Source organism: Ictalurus punctatus, chromosome 15, assembly GCF_001660625.3.
Source record: "Ictalurus punctatus breed USDA103 chromosome 15, Coco_2.0, whole genome shotgun sequence".
Lineage (NCBI taxonomy): Eukaryota > Metazoa > Chordata > Actinopteri > Siluriformes > Ictaluridae > Ictalurus > Ictalurus punctatus.
In genome coordinates, this window is record NC_030430.2 from 7,024,811 (window position 1) to 7,037,707 (window position 12,897).

Here is a 12,897-nt window from a genome sequence, read left to right on the forward strand (position 1 = left end):
ACAAGCTTTTCTGGTATTGATTTCTGCCTAGCTCTGGTATTGACTTCTGTCTAATCACTGGATCTACTGACTTTGATTTTGGTTTGCCCTTTTGGATTTTCCTGCTTCGTTCAATAAAACCCTGCATTTTTATTCGAACCCTGTCAGTACCTGTCAAGTCCTTGTCCGACACCAGTCACAGAACTAGAATTTGGACCTTCCAATGGCTGATTCCTCTCATCCGAGCTTGGGAAGAAATTCACACGGACAGCATAATTCGGTGAAAGCTTCTTAGTTTAATGATACAAAAAGCATACACACACAAAGAAATATTGATAAGGAATGATAAAATGTCAATTGGAGCAGGTCACAATTCAAATCAAAACATCTATTGCGTAGGTTCGAGTGATATAAGAACTGAAGACGTCTATTCTACCAGAGGCAAAGAAGAAGAAGAACCGAGAGAGAGAGTGAGGGTGAAAGGCGGGGTGATTCGGAATCCTCAAAACAACACAATTCTATCTAACCTGGTAGCTAACCAGAAGCATCGTGACACAGACTGGAGACCTTCAGAATTGAGACACAGAGACCACGGTGCTATGAAACTTTATCAGTAGCTGACAGCTGGGTTTAAGTATTTGCTTTAGTTCCTTTCTCGATTTTTTTTCTTCTTTCTTTTACTCTATAGTTATTGTTGTCTTCTCATTGCAAAAAGCCCAAAGTCTAAAGTTCAAGTGATGTGAGTAATCCAGCTGATGTGGCTCATTTTCTCATTTGTGTGGTTGAAATGGAGGCTCCAGAGAATATCCAGGAAACGGTGACATTTCCACCAGCCGTGTAGTCAGGCTAAATGTTAATTAGCCTTGTAGGGCCTGCTTAACACTGCCATAATATGACAACGGGGCATCACACTCTCGCTCTGGTTCTCAGTTCTCAGCTCAAGTGTTTATCAGCTTGCGGTTCTTTATTTCTGTAATTTGGTCTGAATATGGCTGGTGATTTGGCTTTTGCTTAAGGGCCAACTTTAATCAGATAAGCTAAAAGATCGTGTCGGGGCTTTTTTTTAAAAAAAAAAAATCCTTTTCATTAAGTATGCTGATCAGAATGTAAGCTCTCATGTTAAGCTGTGGAGATCCGCATGCTAAATCATATATATGTAATATTGATTTCACCGAAATGTCTTTCAGGATGGAAAACAAAGGTTAGCTAACATTCTTTTGTTCCGGGTGTATGCGGTTATTTGAGAAACTAATCAGGGTTTCAGCAAGATGGATATTATTTGACTTGACGTGATGCCTCTGCAGTTTTGACGCTTGTTGCAATCCGGGCTATTTTAAATTAGTTTGACCTTTAACTCCCACTTCGTCAAATTACCACTTTATCCTCGTTCAACTTCCTCGTGAGATATTAGACCAAAAAACAAACAAACAAACAAAAAAAAACGCTTAAATATTCCTATCTATGTAGCATAGCCATGTTCAAAGTATACATCTGAATATGTGAATTCAAGGAAGATGCTGGTCTTTTTTCCCCATTAGTAACATTTCAGTTTTCCCAATTTGCTCATTTTCCAGACATTGTAGGCGTTGTTTGTTTTGCTCCAATGACTGTACAGTTCTACCAAACAGCAATTAACAAAGACCGCTCTAATCTCATTTTAAAGCAACCCTGAAAGAGGAAACAGGCAAGCATGATCACGGCAATTTGATTAATAAAAGAAAACCCGTATTGTGATCGATGGGCATTCAGGCTATGGTAGAACTGAGAGCTTCCAGCACTAAGTTAACAATGTTACTGCTGTTCTCAGTCAGTCAGCTAATAAACAGCTATGGAAAGTCTTAAATACTTTCAGTTTATTTTCAGGTTTTATACATGGTTTTAGAAACCTGTGTAGGTCAGGTGAACACATCGTACGCAGGAGTGAGGGGAAATAAGTATTCGGACACTTAATTTTTGTTGTTTAATATACGTCCAGTGCATATAACCACTTCAGTCTCACACACTTAATGTGTAAGTTTTGACTTTGTATTTATCAATATGGACCACAAAAAAATTATGGATTCCTAAGCATAAACAAAGATTATGGTTAAATTGATAGTGAAGAAAAGTAAACAATAAGAAGCTTAATGTTCCTGACAATTTATGGACAACTTCGTCCACTGTTCTTTTGTTGGATCGGATTGTAATGCCTACTCAGGGAAAACTGAGGAAATGAGGCTGGCTGTGACTTAAAGATGCGTCACTGCATAGACAATTAAACAATTAGTGTTGAGATGGATGACAAAGCTCATAGGTGTGTGTGTGTGTGTGTGTGTGTGTGTGTGTGTGTGTGTGTGTGTGTGTGTGTGTGTGTGTGTGGAGTAGAGTGAGGTGTCTTCAGATGTCTTCCCAGATGAACCATATTAGAAACCATCTATCCGGCCTCCAGGGTTCACTTGAAGGAAGCTTGAAGTCATTTACATTATGTGAGCCATTATTAAGGTTCTGTCGCCCCCTACTGGATGCACTTCAATGTGCAATATTAAATACATGTAGAGCTTCAGTTGAGCAATTGAATTTAATTAATACGCACAGAACATGCATTGTTTATTATTGGAGCATTTATTACAGTGTAGAACACAAACAGAACATCCTTGTAGATGTCTTCATTTTTAAGTAAAATGCCTGACTGCATAAAATGAAGGGTCGGGGGAAGGGCTTAGGGTTAGAAAAACCTGTTTATCAGGGAAGTAATTAAAATTTTTAGTAGTTTGATACAATGTCATAGCATGAAATGAAATAAAACAACAAACACAAAAAGAATTATGCATCTACAGATAAGAATCGATTCTTTAAAGAAAAAAAAAGTTTAATAAAATAAGCGCTGATGTCTAATAACACACAATATGTCCAGGCTTGCTGTCCAGTTATTTCACTCTTTTCCAGTTTGATTTATTGTCCCAGAATACAGGACCTTATTTCATTTTCCAGACTGGGTTTCATCACAGATCAGTGCATTGCAGTAAAACAACACGCGTTCATCACATCGATGAACTTGAACTTACAGCGCAAACTGTATATATAAAAAACCAAATTCGTTATCATTTTCAGTTCAATGAGTCATACAATGGTGTCACTCAAACATTTTGCCATACACTTAGGCTACAAATAATAATCTAAACTTTAGTCATTACAACTTGAGCCAAGTACCTTTTTATAGTAAATTATACAAAGACAAGCTTTTCTTCTCTAAACATCGTAATTTTTCAACTTAAATGTACATGAAACACTAATGTGAATGCTATATCACAGTTAGGAAGGACCAGTATGATGTTTGAAATGCATTAAAGTCAGTACGAGCAGCTGGAGTTGAAAATGTTGCCCTCTGTGGTAGGAAAAAAAGGTATTGCAAAAAGCTGATCATGATTTTAACCATTTTGTAACTCGATTGGACAACTGAGAGTAAAGACAACACTAATAGTATGGCTTTCTGACACCGTCAAAGTATTCAAAGATAGTATCTGTTTACAAAGTAAATATCTGCTGCTGTAAATATTACAGAAATATTATGAGAGTAAAACCATACGGAAACATTATGAGAATATCGTGCACAACTGTATCATTTATTGAGTGCAAAATAAGCAAAGCAAATGAGCAAAACTTCTTTCCTTTAGCACGAGCTTTGGATAAAGTGAGCTAGCGTTAGCCGGCTAGCTTGCTATGCTGCCTATGAGACTGCATCAGGTGTGTAACTCAGAAGACAAGACAGTGCATGCAGGGCAAGCTAGTTGGTTAATATTAACCAGATGCATTTTTTGTAAGGGAAACAATACAGGCTCTCTACGGGACTTTGCGTGGCTCTGAGGCCGACAGCAGGGAGCTAAAGTTTATAGCTAGCTAGATATAAAAGAATGTGGCGAACTCTAACTGTGCTAAATCTAATCTGAAGAAGCTCTAAAACAGCTGCTAACATTTGATATATGTGCTGTCAGTTGTGAAGGACTAGTGGTAACGAATCAAGGCAATAGGAGGTACTCGTCCGAGGAACGTCGTCCATGATTCATGGAAATTTCCTGGGTACATGTTAAGATTGGTGGCATTATCAGTGTTCAATCATCAGAATATAAAAGAAACCATCAGACCAGTGAGCAGACCAGCGAGCAGTAGTGTATCCACTGAGAATTTTGTAAATCCTGAAGAACCTTCAAGGTTCGTCTGAGGTGTGTCTCTCGACCACGTGTCCGTACCGGTTTCCTCCGTTGTACTTTCGATTTGAGCTGAAGGGAAGATAAGAATGCTATTCAGACTTTACAGTTAACCTTAGTATATTGGTATACAAGGCAAACATCATTAACGTGATAATGACGTTTATTCTATTCACAGTGAAAAATTGAGCAGTTCAAGATTAAGTGTCTTACACAAAAGCTCTATTGCCGTTCTCATGTTAGCATGTTTTTGGTTTTTTTCCATCAGCCTTTTTTTTTTTTTTTTTTTTTTGTTAAAATTCCTACATGATTGGAGTGGAATGTAGAGCATGAGGGATGAAATCGGGATTTCACATCCATGCTAGTGCGTAAGGAAGTGCTGTATATAGTTACATGTATAAACGTAGTCTTAGACTACAAGCACTTCAAATATACTTTCATGTATAATCTTAATTATATTAGAATAATTTCTTGTATACATCCAAAATAATTTCATGTTGGGAATATTGGCAGAAACAAACTTTTCAACTCAGTTGGATGGATCTGATGTTTAACACAACATTTCTCTTTTCTCCATAAAGTAATTCATCAGCCAATACATGATTGTTGTCTAGTTATTGTGTCTTAGGGTTTGGACTGGAGCTAATGTAGCTACAAAAACCAAGAACCTGAATACGTTAAGAGGGCGATTCTGCGGCGCTTTAGTCCTTTAGTCTGTCCAGCTCTCTCACCTCCGAATTTAACACAAAATCAAAAAACTCTATTCGGAGGAGCTTGTAATTTGTCAGAATTATCGCAGATTTTCCACAGATTTGGGCCAAGACGCATTCAGCCAAAGCCCTCTTCGATTCACAACTAAAAGGTCTCATTTACCAACAAGCATCACTGATGGCATCAGCTATCAAGAATTCAAAGTTCATGCTTAATACCAGCATTAAGGCCATCACACATTTCATCTCGTAGATCGCTAATTAGCCGAGCCGAGTCTCTGCCACAACTGAGCACTTCTGGGGCTTTGATCTTCACAACTTCTATGTTGGATTTCTCCTAAATATGACGTTGAACATCGCTGGAAAATATTGTGGGTTTTTTTGTTTTCTTTGTCGTATTAAACTCCATTCTAAGTGCCCTAGCAAAAAGAACATCCCTCTGTAACATCAGCAACTTCTCACAGAAATAATGAAAATACAGCCACAGCTAAAAGATTAGCATCAGAATCACTAAACAGCACAAATATTTCAATATAAACATATTGTGTTTCTGACTGGAGTGATAATGGGACATTATGCTAAGTAATAAACTTAATGTAGTGTAAAAGAAGCATTTGGAGGATATGATCTTACCGCAGGTGTTTTTTACGCATCCATTCATCTCCAGTGGACATTTGGAGCATGGCATTCCTACTTCATATGGTTTTTCTCCCTTTACGTTCCCTCTAGAATCAGACAAGAGATTACACTTAGCTTTAACATGATACTGAGTTTGTAGCTGTGATGAAAAGTAAAAAAAACCTGCACACCACACACCCTCGTGTATTAATATTTATCCCAGTGTAGAATTGAGGAGTTATTGGGGCAATGGAAAAAAAGCTCTGTTGAATTAACTTGGTTTTGATTTGTTCAGGAAAATTACATTTCTTCATAGATTTTGAGCACAGTATTGGGAATTTTGTAAAATAAATAAATAAATAAATAAAGAATAAAAAGGTGTTTCATAATTTTTATTTAGTCATGGTTTCATTTTCTTGAAGAAAAAAATTGGTTATTTTAAATCTTAGCTTTTCAACAGAATTAAAGAGTACTGTGCTTTTGTCCTGAAATGGGGACAACTGCTTCTGATTTAAAGTAGCGTAATTAAGCATTGACATACGGTGGGTGATAGTTGCAGACCAGAATTGTGGCGCTCTCGAAGTTTATGTTCTGAACCGTCTCACAGAAGTGTGAGGCGCAGCCGATGGTGCTGCTCTTCGCCCACACTATCTGGAACAGCCATAAAGCACACAAAGTACAACACACCTGCAGTTGATTTAAATCATGTACACCGAGCTACACGTTTATTAACTCTGCATTCATTGGCTAGTTAACATACAGTGTTTAGAAAAAAAATTGACATGTCGCTTGAGTTTCACATTAGTGAGTCTCATTATACATAAATTTACAGAAGTCAAATGTAGGGTACGAATAGAATATGAATTTCTTTTGTAAACGCTCCTGTGAATGATTTCCGAATTGTTTTGTTTGTAGCCAGTTCGACCAATGAAGCCCATTAAGTGTGCATTTAAGTTCTAATGTTTAATGTATAAACTTGGAGGCACTCAGAATTCACTTTACCACTCACCTGTGTGTAATGTCCACACATACCGGACATGCATGTGTTCGTACCATAGTCGTAATTTTTGCGTTCGTGAAACCTGCCAATGGAGGACAACCATTTGAGAACCACTAACAACATTAACAACATTATTTGTTAACAACATTAATTAACAACATTATTTGTTCCACATCCAAGTAGCACCAGAGATCTCATAATTAAGTTAGTCACAGCTTCTTCCTTACCACTCAGCCATGGATTTGTTGATGCTTAGAGTACCCTCGGTGATGAAGAGGTTTTCTCCCAGCTTGTATTTCACTTCATTGTTGTGCTCCCAAATGCACTTATCAGCATAACTTTGAGCCACCGAATCTAGCCCATCATCCCATGTCTACATGGCAACAAATAGGATTCAAACATGAAGCATGATTATAATTGCTTTTTAATTCAAAATCTGATTGGTCAGAAGCTTTCAATCTTGTTTTCGAACGTTCCACGGCATTAAATGCCAAAATGTTTCAATCTTAAATCTATAAATCTTAGACTAAATGTGTCATGAATATGATATTCATTAATAAATTAAAAACTGCAGTATAAGAGGAATAAAACACTTCAGGATGTGCAGGTTTTGGAAAAGAATCCATTTAGGGGTGGTGCTTCGTGTGGGGCCGTATCACACCATCCAGGCATGAATTATTTTCCAATAGCATCATGTTGTAAGGGTGATATTGTATGTTCCACGCATTAAATGGCTTGAAATCATTGATATGGTGAAGTTTTCTGTGATTAGACGTTTATTTATCATTTATGGAAGGAGTCTCCAGTGTCTGTGCTTTGGACCGGTCAGAAGCAAAGCTGTAACTTTTAAGTTTTCCTCCATAGGAAAGTCTTCATCTCTGGAATTTACAGCAATGAGTATTTTGATACTGTGGAGGAACTTTCACCATCCAGCTGAAATATTAAACCGAGCGTTATTAATAGCGCATTTAAAGTCGTATCTATTTCAGTTCTATATGTCTTGAACGCTAGTATAGAGCAGGCGTGTCCAACTGTGCTCTTGAGTAGTTGAAGTGTACTTCCTATCCAAAATCATACACATCTGATCTGAAGGTCCTAGACCTCTCCATGTTATGTACAATATTAATTAAAGAATGACACATCGTAACTGTTTATCCATCGATAGTTAAATATAGTTATATATTAGTGACTGCCGCAAAGTGCTGACACTGGAAACTCCTTAAATGAATGTTAAGTAAATGTCTCCTGGCAGTAAGCTTTATCATATCAACAACTGTGTGTTCTTTCAACCGTTTTAAACGAATCATCACCTTCTGACCAATCAGAGCGCTGTGATATAATGTTAACTACTGCAATAAATAAGACTGTTCGTACAATTCGTCCCCCATGTGGCAAAATTGCTGATAAACTAGTCCATTGTCTATCTATCTATAATGTTACTCTAGTATTACTCCTGTAACAGTACAGGTCATGCACTGATTCTCACTTGTACTAAGGATACAGCGTGACCACAAGGGGATTTTTACCCGCACACACACACATACACATATACACAAACACACACACACACACACACACACAGAAAAAACACATTACTCAGTGTGCTTTTCACAGGAATGTTCCCAGAATCATGGCGTACACACACACACACACACACACACACACACACACACAGACACGCATACACACACATTTATCTACTCAGAATCAACATAGACATGTTGGCATAGCTACATCTTAAAGAAAACAAAACGATCTTATATCATCTTTCAACACATTATGTGCTGAAACCCATCCAAGATCACTTGTTTAACCCAAATACATGAACAAACCTCCCGTTTTACAACCTTATCTCAATCTGTCAGACTGTCCTAAGCTATCAGTGTCCTCGAATAGTTTGTACTTTTGAGAAACTGGATGTGAAGCATGATTAATTATTAAAACTGCTGAATCTGTCATTTCACACAGTCATGAGGCATCGTCCAATCGAACTAGATGTCCAATCTTTGTTTCAACAATCAAGCAGTCATGAAAAAAAAAAGGATGGATAGAGAAATTATTCAATTGTACACCTCAGGCATGTGGAATAAAGTTGAATTTAGGAGCGTTGTTTAAATAAAATACACATATGCACGGATGACTTACACGAAACACTAGGCACTAAGGAATAATAATGTAGCTAATGTAATCCAGATGTGGGTGTCCAGATGTAGGGGGCTCTGGTGATGGTTCAACATAAATGACATTTCAACACATACAACAGAGCTGTGCATAAACGTAGAGTGATGGTAAGGAGGGTAAGACAACCCAAAAATGCCTCTTACTTACCAGTGTGTGCCGATTTTGCAAGATTTGGTTGGTGTTCTAGACAACTTTAACACATCATAAAGATATTAGCATTGCTAAGTCTGGACTGTGCTAGTTCTGGAGGTCAAATCTCAGGACCATGCATTAATTCTCAGCTGCTCAGCTCTATGGTGGAGCCAGGGTCTATCCCGGGAGGACTAGGCACGAAGTGGGAATATACAACCTGGATGGGATGCCAATCCAGCCTAGGGCACCACTCATAGACATGCACACACATATTCACACCAAGGGACAATTTAGCGTGGCCGGTCCACGTACTGGGATGGTTTTGAAAGGTTGGTGGAAACCAGAGAACCCAAAGGAAACTTACATAAGCATGCGAAGCTCCACAGAGAGTAATCCAAGCTCAGGATTGAATCAAGGAAACAGCAACACTATCTGCTGCATTTATAGAACAACTTTTTAACATTGTTAATGCTGGGCATGTAAATGACTTGAGTTTTATAGTTGTTGTTCTTTTTACAAAAATGTAGCCCACCCAGCTAAGCTCGTAAAGTCATCAGCTCTTGGTTCCAGATCAGCAGAATTCAGGTGATGGACCAACCTAATTTTTGCATCCACGAGCTGGCTTTTTGTGCCACAATGAATCAAAGGTTCTCAGCCAAGACCCCTTGATTATCCAATGAACCCTTCAAGAACCTCTTTTTAAAAAATATTTTAAAAACCTGACCAAAATCATTACAGCGGTAAAGTCTAAAATCAAATTGGCTACCCTTACTTCCATGTTTGCATACAATGTGGAAGCTTTATGGACAGAGATATAGACACCAGATTGAAAAAGGTTACGATTTCCTGTTCAGTCAGTAGTCACTTCCTGTTTGGTGGTTCTTGCCTATTTTTTTGTGACGAAGAGTACCAAACAAACTACAATAGTAGAAAAAAAAGAACCTTCTTTAAGTGTTTGTTGTATAATTAAGAGTTACACAACACTCCATTGTTGGCCTTCGCATAGAACTTTTAAGAGTTCTCCCAGAAGAACATTCGAAGAACCCTTAAGGGTAGCTAGAAGTTTGACTTAAAAATGTAAAAAGTGACACCATTTTGTACACCTCAAATATTCAACTGGGATTCCTTTAATGGTATAATCCATGGTTATACTGAATCTTCAAAGCCAAACACAGGGACACACGCTGCATAAGTTAGAATGCCAGAATGCTAGAATTTCATAGGCCGAGCTTTTCAGAAAAACAGAAATTGAGCAAAATTATTGAGAAGTAGAGATTTTTCACGTTTCTGATTTGTTGGATGTCAGTGGTCCACATCATTTGTATTTGTGTCCTATTTTCAGAGCCCCATTTTATTCAAAACAGAGCCTCCCCCATTTTATTCATGTTAGGAATAACATCATCAAATATTACAAAAAATGATTTACGACACCTTTAAAGCGTTTAAAGCTGAACGTTTCACTAGGATGCTATAATTCATATATTGTAGTGCACATAAAAGCCATAATACGCCAAGCAGGTAAAATTAGTGGACAAGTTGGATCAGGTACACTCAGTGCTCACCATGTGTAGCATATCGGCAGCTTCGGGACTGACCATGGAGCGGTACCGGTTATGCAAATCCAAGATCTGCTCCTTCTCTTCTACGGTGAGCTGGCCGGACACCAAAGCCAGAGCGAGCCAGAATTGGGCGTAGAGCAAAGCTGTTTTCCAAATCATCCTCACTGAGCAAGTGTACTTCAATCCTCCAACTTCATTCCCGATGTGAGAAGAGTGTGGTAGGGGAGAGAGATTACAAAAGTTCTCGATGCCTTTGACTGGAACTCCCACCCATGTTACACTTGCTCAACCCTCACCAGGTCAAATTACATATTTTCTCCACACACATACACAAACCAGCTCACACATGTACGCTTGGCTGCCTCGCTGTTGTCAGTAAGAGGCGTTTAGTCACTGACATCTGCTCCATGAAACTTCTTCCATATCGGATGTATTAAACCAAACACGAGCTTACATCTGGAGCATAAACGTCAGTTTTTTAGCTAGCATTGTATGTCCTAACATCCTGGCCCTGTTTCCTTCTGTCTGTCCATTTCATAAGAAAAGGAATGCAAAAGATAACAAAGTACACAGTCAGATTCAATCCACTCTTGTTTATCCTCAGGCATTTACTCTACTCGAGTTACTTTCTTAATTTCCTCACTACGAGAAACAGCCCAAGGCGCATTCTTTTAGCAGAACTATTATTATTATTATTATTATTATTATTATTATTATTATTATTATGATTCAGCACAGTAAATCAAAGAGCTCTAAGCATTTTAATACTTTTTATTATAAGCATTAATGTGTGTGTGTATGTATGTGTGTGTATATATATATATATATATATATATATATATATATATATATATATATATATATATATATATATATATATATATACAGTGAGGGAAAGCAGTATTTGATCCCCTGCTGATTTTGTACGTTTGCCCACTGACAACGAAATGATCAGTCTATAATTTTAATGGTAGATTTATTTGAACAGTGAGAGACAGAATAACAACAAGAAAATCCAGAAAAACGCATGTCAAAAATGTTATAAATTGATTTGCATTTTAATGAGGGAAATAAGTATTTGACCCCCTCTCAACCAGAAAGATTTCTGGCTCCCAGGTGTCTTTTATACAGGTAACGAGCTGAGATTAGGAGCACACTCTTAAAAGTGCTCCTAATCTCAGCTTGTTACCTGTATAAAAGACACCTGTCCACAGAAGCAATCAATCAATCAGATTCCAAACTCTCCACCATGGCCAAGACCAAAGAGCTCTCCAAGGATGTCAGGGACAAGACTGTAGACCTACACAAGTCTGGAATGGGCTACAAGACCATTGCCAAGCAGCTTGGTGAGAAGGGGACAACAGTTGGTGCGATTGTTCACAAATGGAAGAAACACAAAAGAACTGTCGATCTCCCTCGGCCTGGGGCTCCATGCAAGATCTCACCTCGTGGAGTTGCATTGATCATGAGAACAGTGAGGAATCAGCCCAGAACTACACGGGAGGATCTTGTCAATGATCTCAAGGCAGCTGGGACCATAGTCACCAAGAAAACAATTGGTAACACACTACGCCGTGAAGGACTGAAATCCTGCAGCGCGCGCAAGGTCCGCTGCTCAAGAAAGCACATATACATGCCCGTCTGAAGTCTGCCAATGAACATCTGAATGATTCAGAGGACAACTGGGTGAAAGTGTTGTGGTCAGATGAGTCCAAAATGGAGCTCTTTGCCATCAACTCAACTCGCCGTGTTTGGAGGAGGCGGAATGCTGCCTATGACCCCTGGAACACCATCCCCACCGTCAAACATGGAGGTGGAAACATTATGCTTTGGGGGTGTTTTTCTGCTAAGGGGACAGGACAACGTCACCGCATCAAAGGGACGATGGACAGGGCCATGTACCGTCAAATCTTGGGTGAGAACCTCCTTCCCTCAGCCAGGGCATTGAAAATGGGTCGTGGATGGGTATTCCAGCATGACAATGACCCAAAACACACGGCCAAGGCAACAAAGGAGTGGCTCAAGAAGAAGCACATTAAGGTCCTGGAGTGGCCTAGCCAGTCTCCAGACCTTAATCCCATAGAAAATCTGTGGAGGGAGCTGAAGGTTCGAGTTGCCAAACGTCAGCCTCGAAACCTTAATGATTTGGAGAAGATCTGCAAAGAGGAGTGGGACAAAATCCCTCCTGAGATGTGTGCAAACCTGGTGGCCAACTACAAGAAACGTCTGACCTCTGTGATTGCCAACAAGGGTTTTGCCACCAAGTACTAAGTCATGTTTTGCAGAGGGGTCAAATACATATTTCCCTCATTAAAATGCGAATCAATTTATAACATTTTTGACATGCGTTTTTCTGGATTTTCTTGTTGTTATTCTGTCTCTCACTGTTCAAATAAATCTACCATTAAAATTATAGACTGATCGTTTCTTTGTCAGTGGGCAAACGTACAAAATCAGCAGGGGATCAAATACTGCTTTCCCTCACTGTATATATATATATATATATATATATATATATATATATATATATATAT

The 12,897-nt window shown here is 38.6% G+C and overlaps 1 protein-coding gene across 1 annotated transcript; it reads right to left on the reverse strand.

The window, feature by feature from the left end:
* Positions 1 to 2,561: 2,561 nt before the first annotated feature.
* LOC108275981 (peptidase inhibitor 16) lies at positions 2,562 to 10,642 on the reverse strand. Its single transcript, XM_017487205.3, has 6 exons — positions 10,367 to 10,642; positions 6,719 to 6,864; positions 6,501 to 6,573; positions 6,033 to 6,142; positions 5,507 to 5,598; positions 2,562 to 4,235 (listed from the first exon to the last, which is right to left on the reverse strand). Exons 1-6 carry the CDS (start codon positions 10,520 to 10,522, stop codon positions 4,075 to 4,077), a joined length of 738 nt encoding a protein of 245 aa, XP_017342694.1. The 5' UTR covers positions 10,523 to 10,642; the 3' UTR covers positions 2,562 to 4,074.
* Positions 10,643 to 12,897: the final 2,255 nt, after the last annotated feature.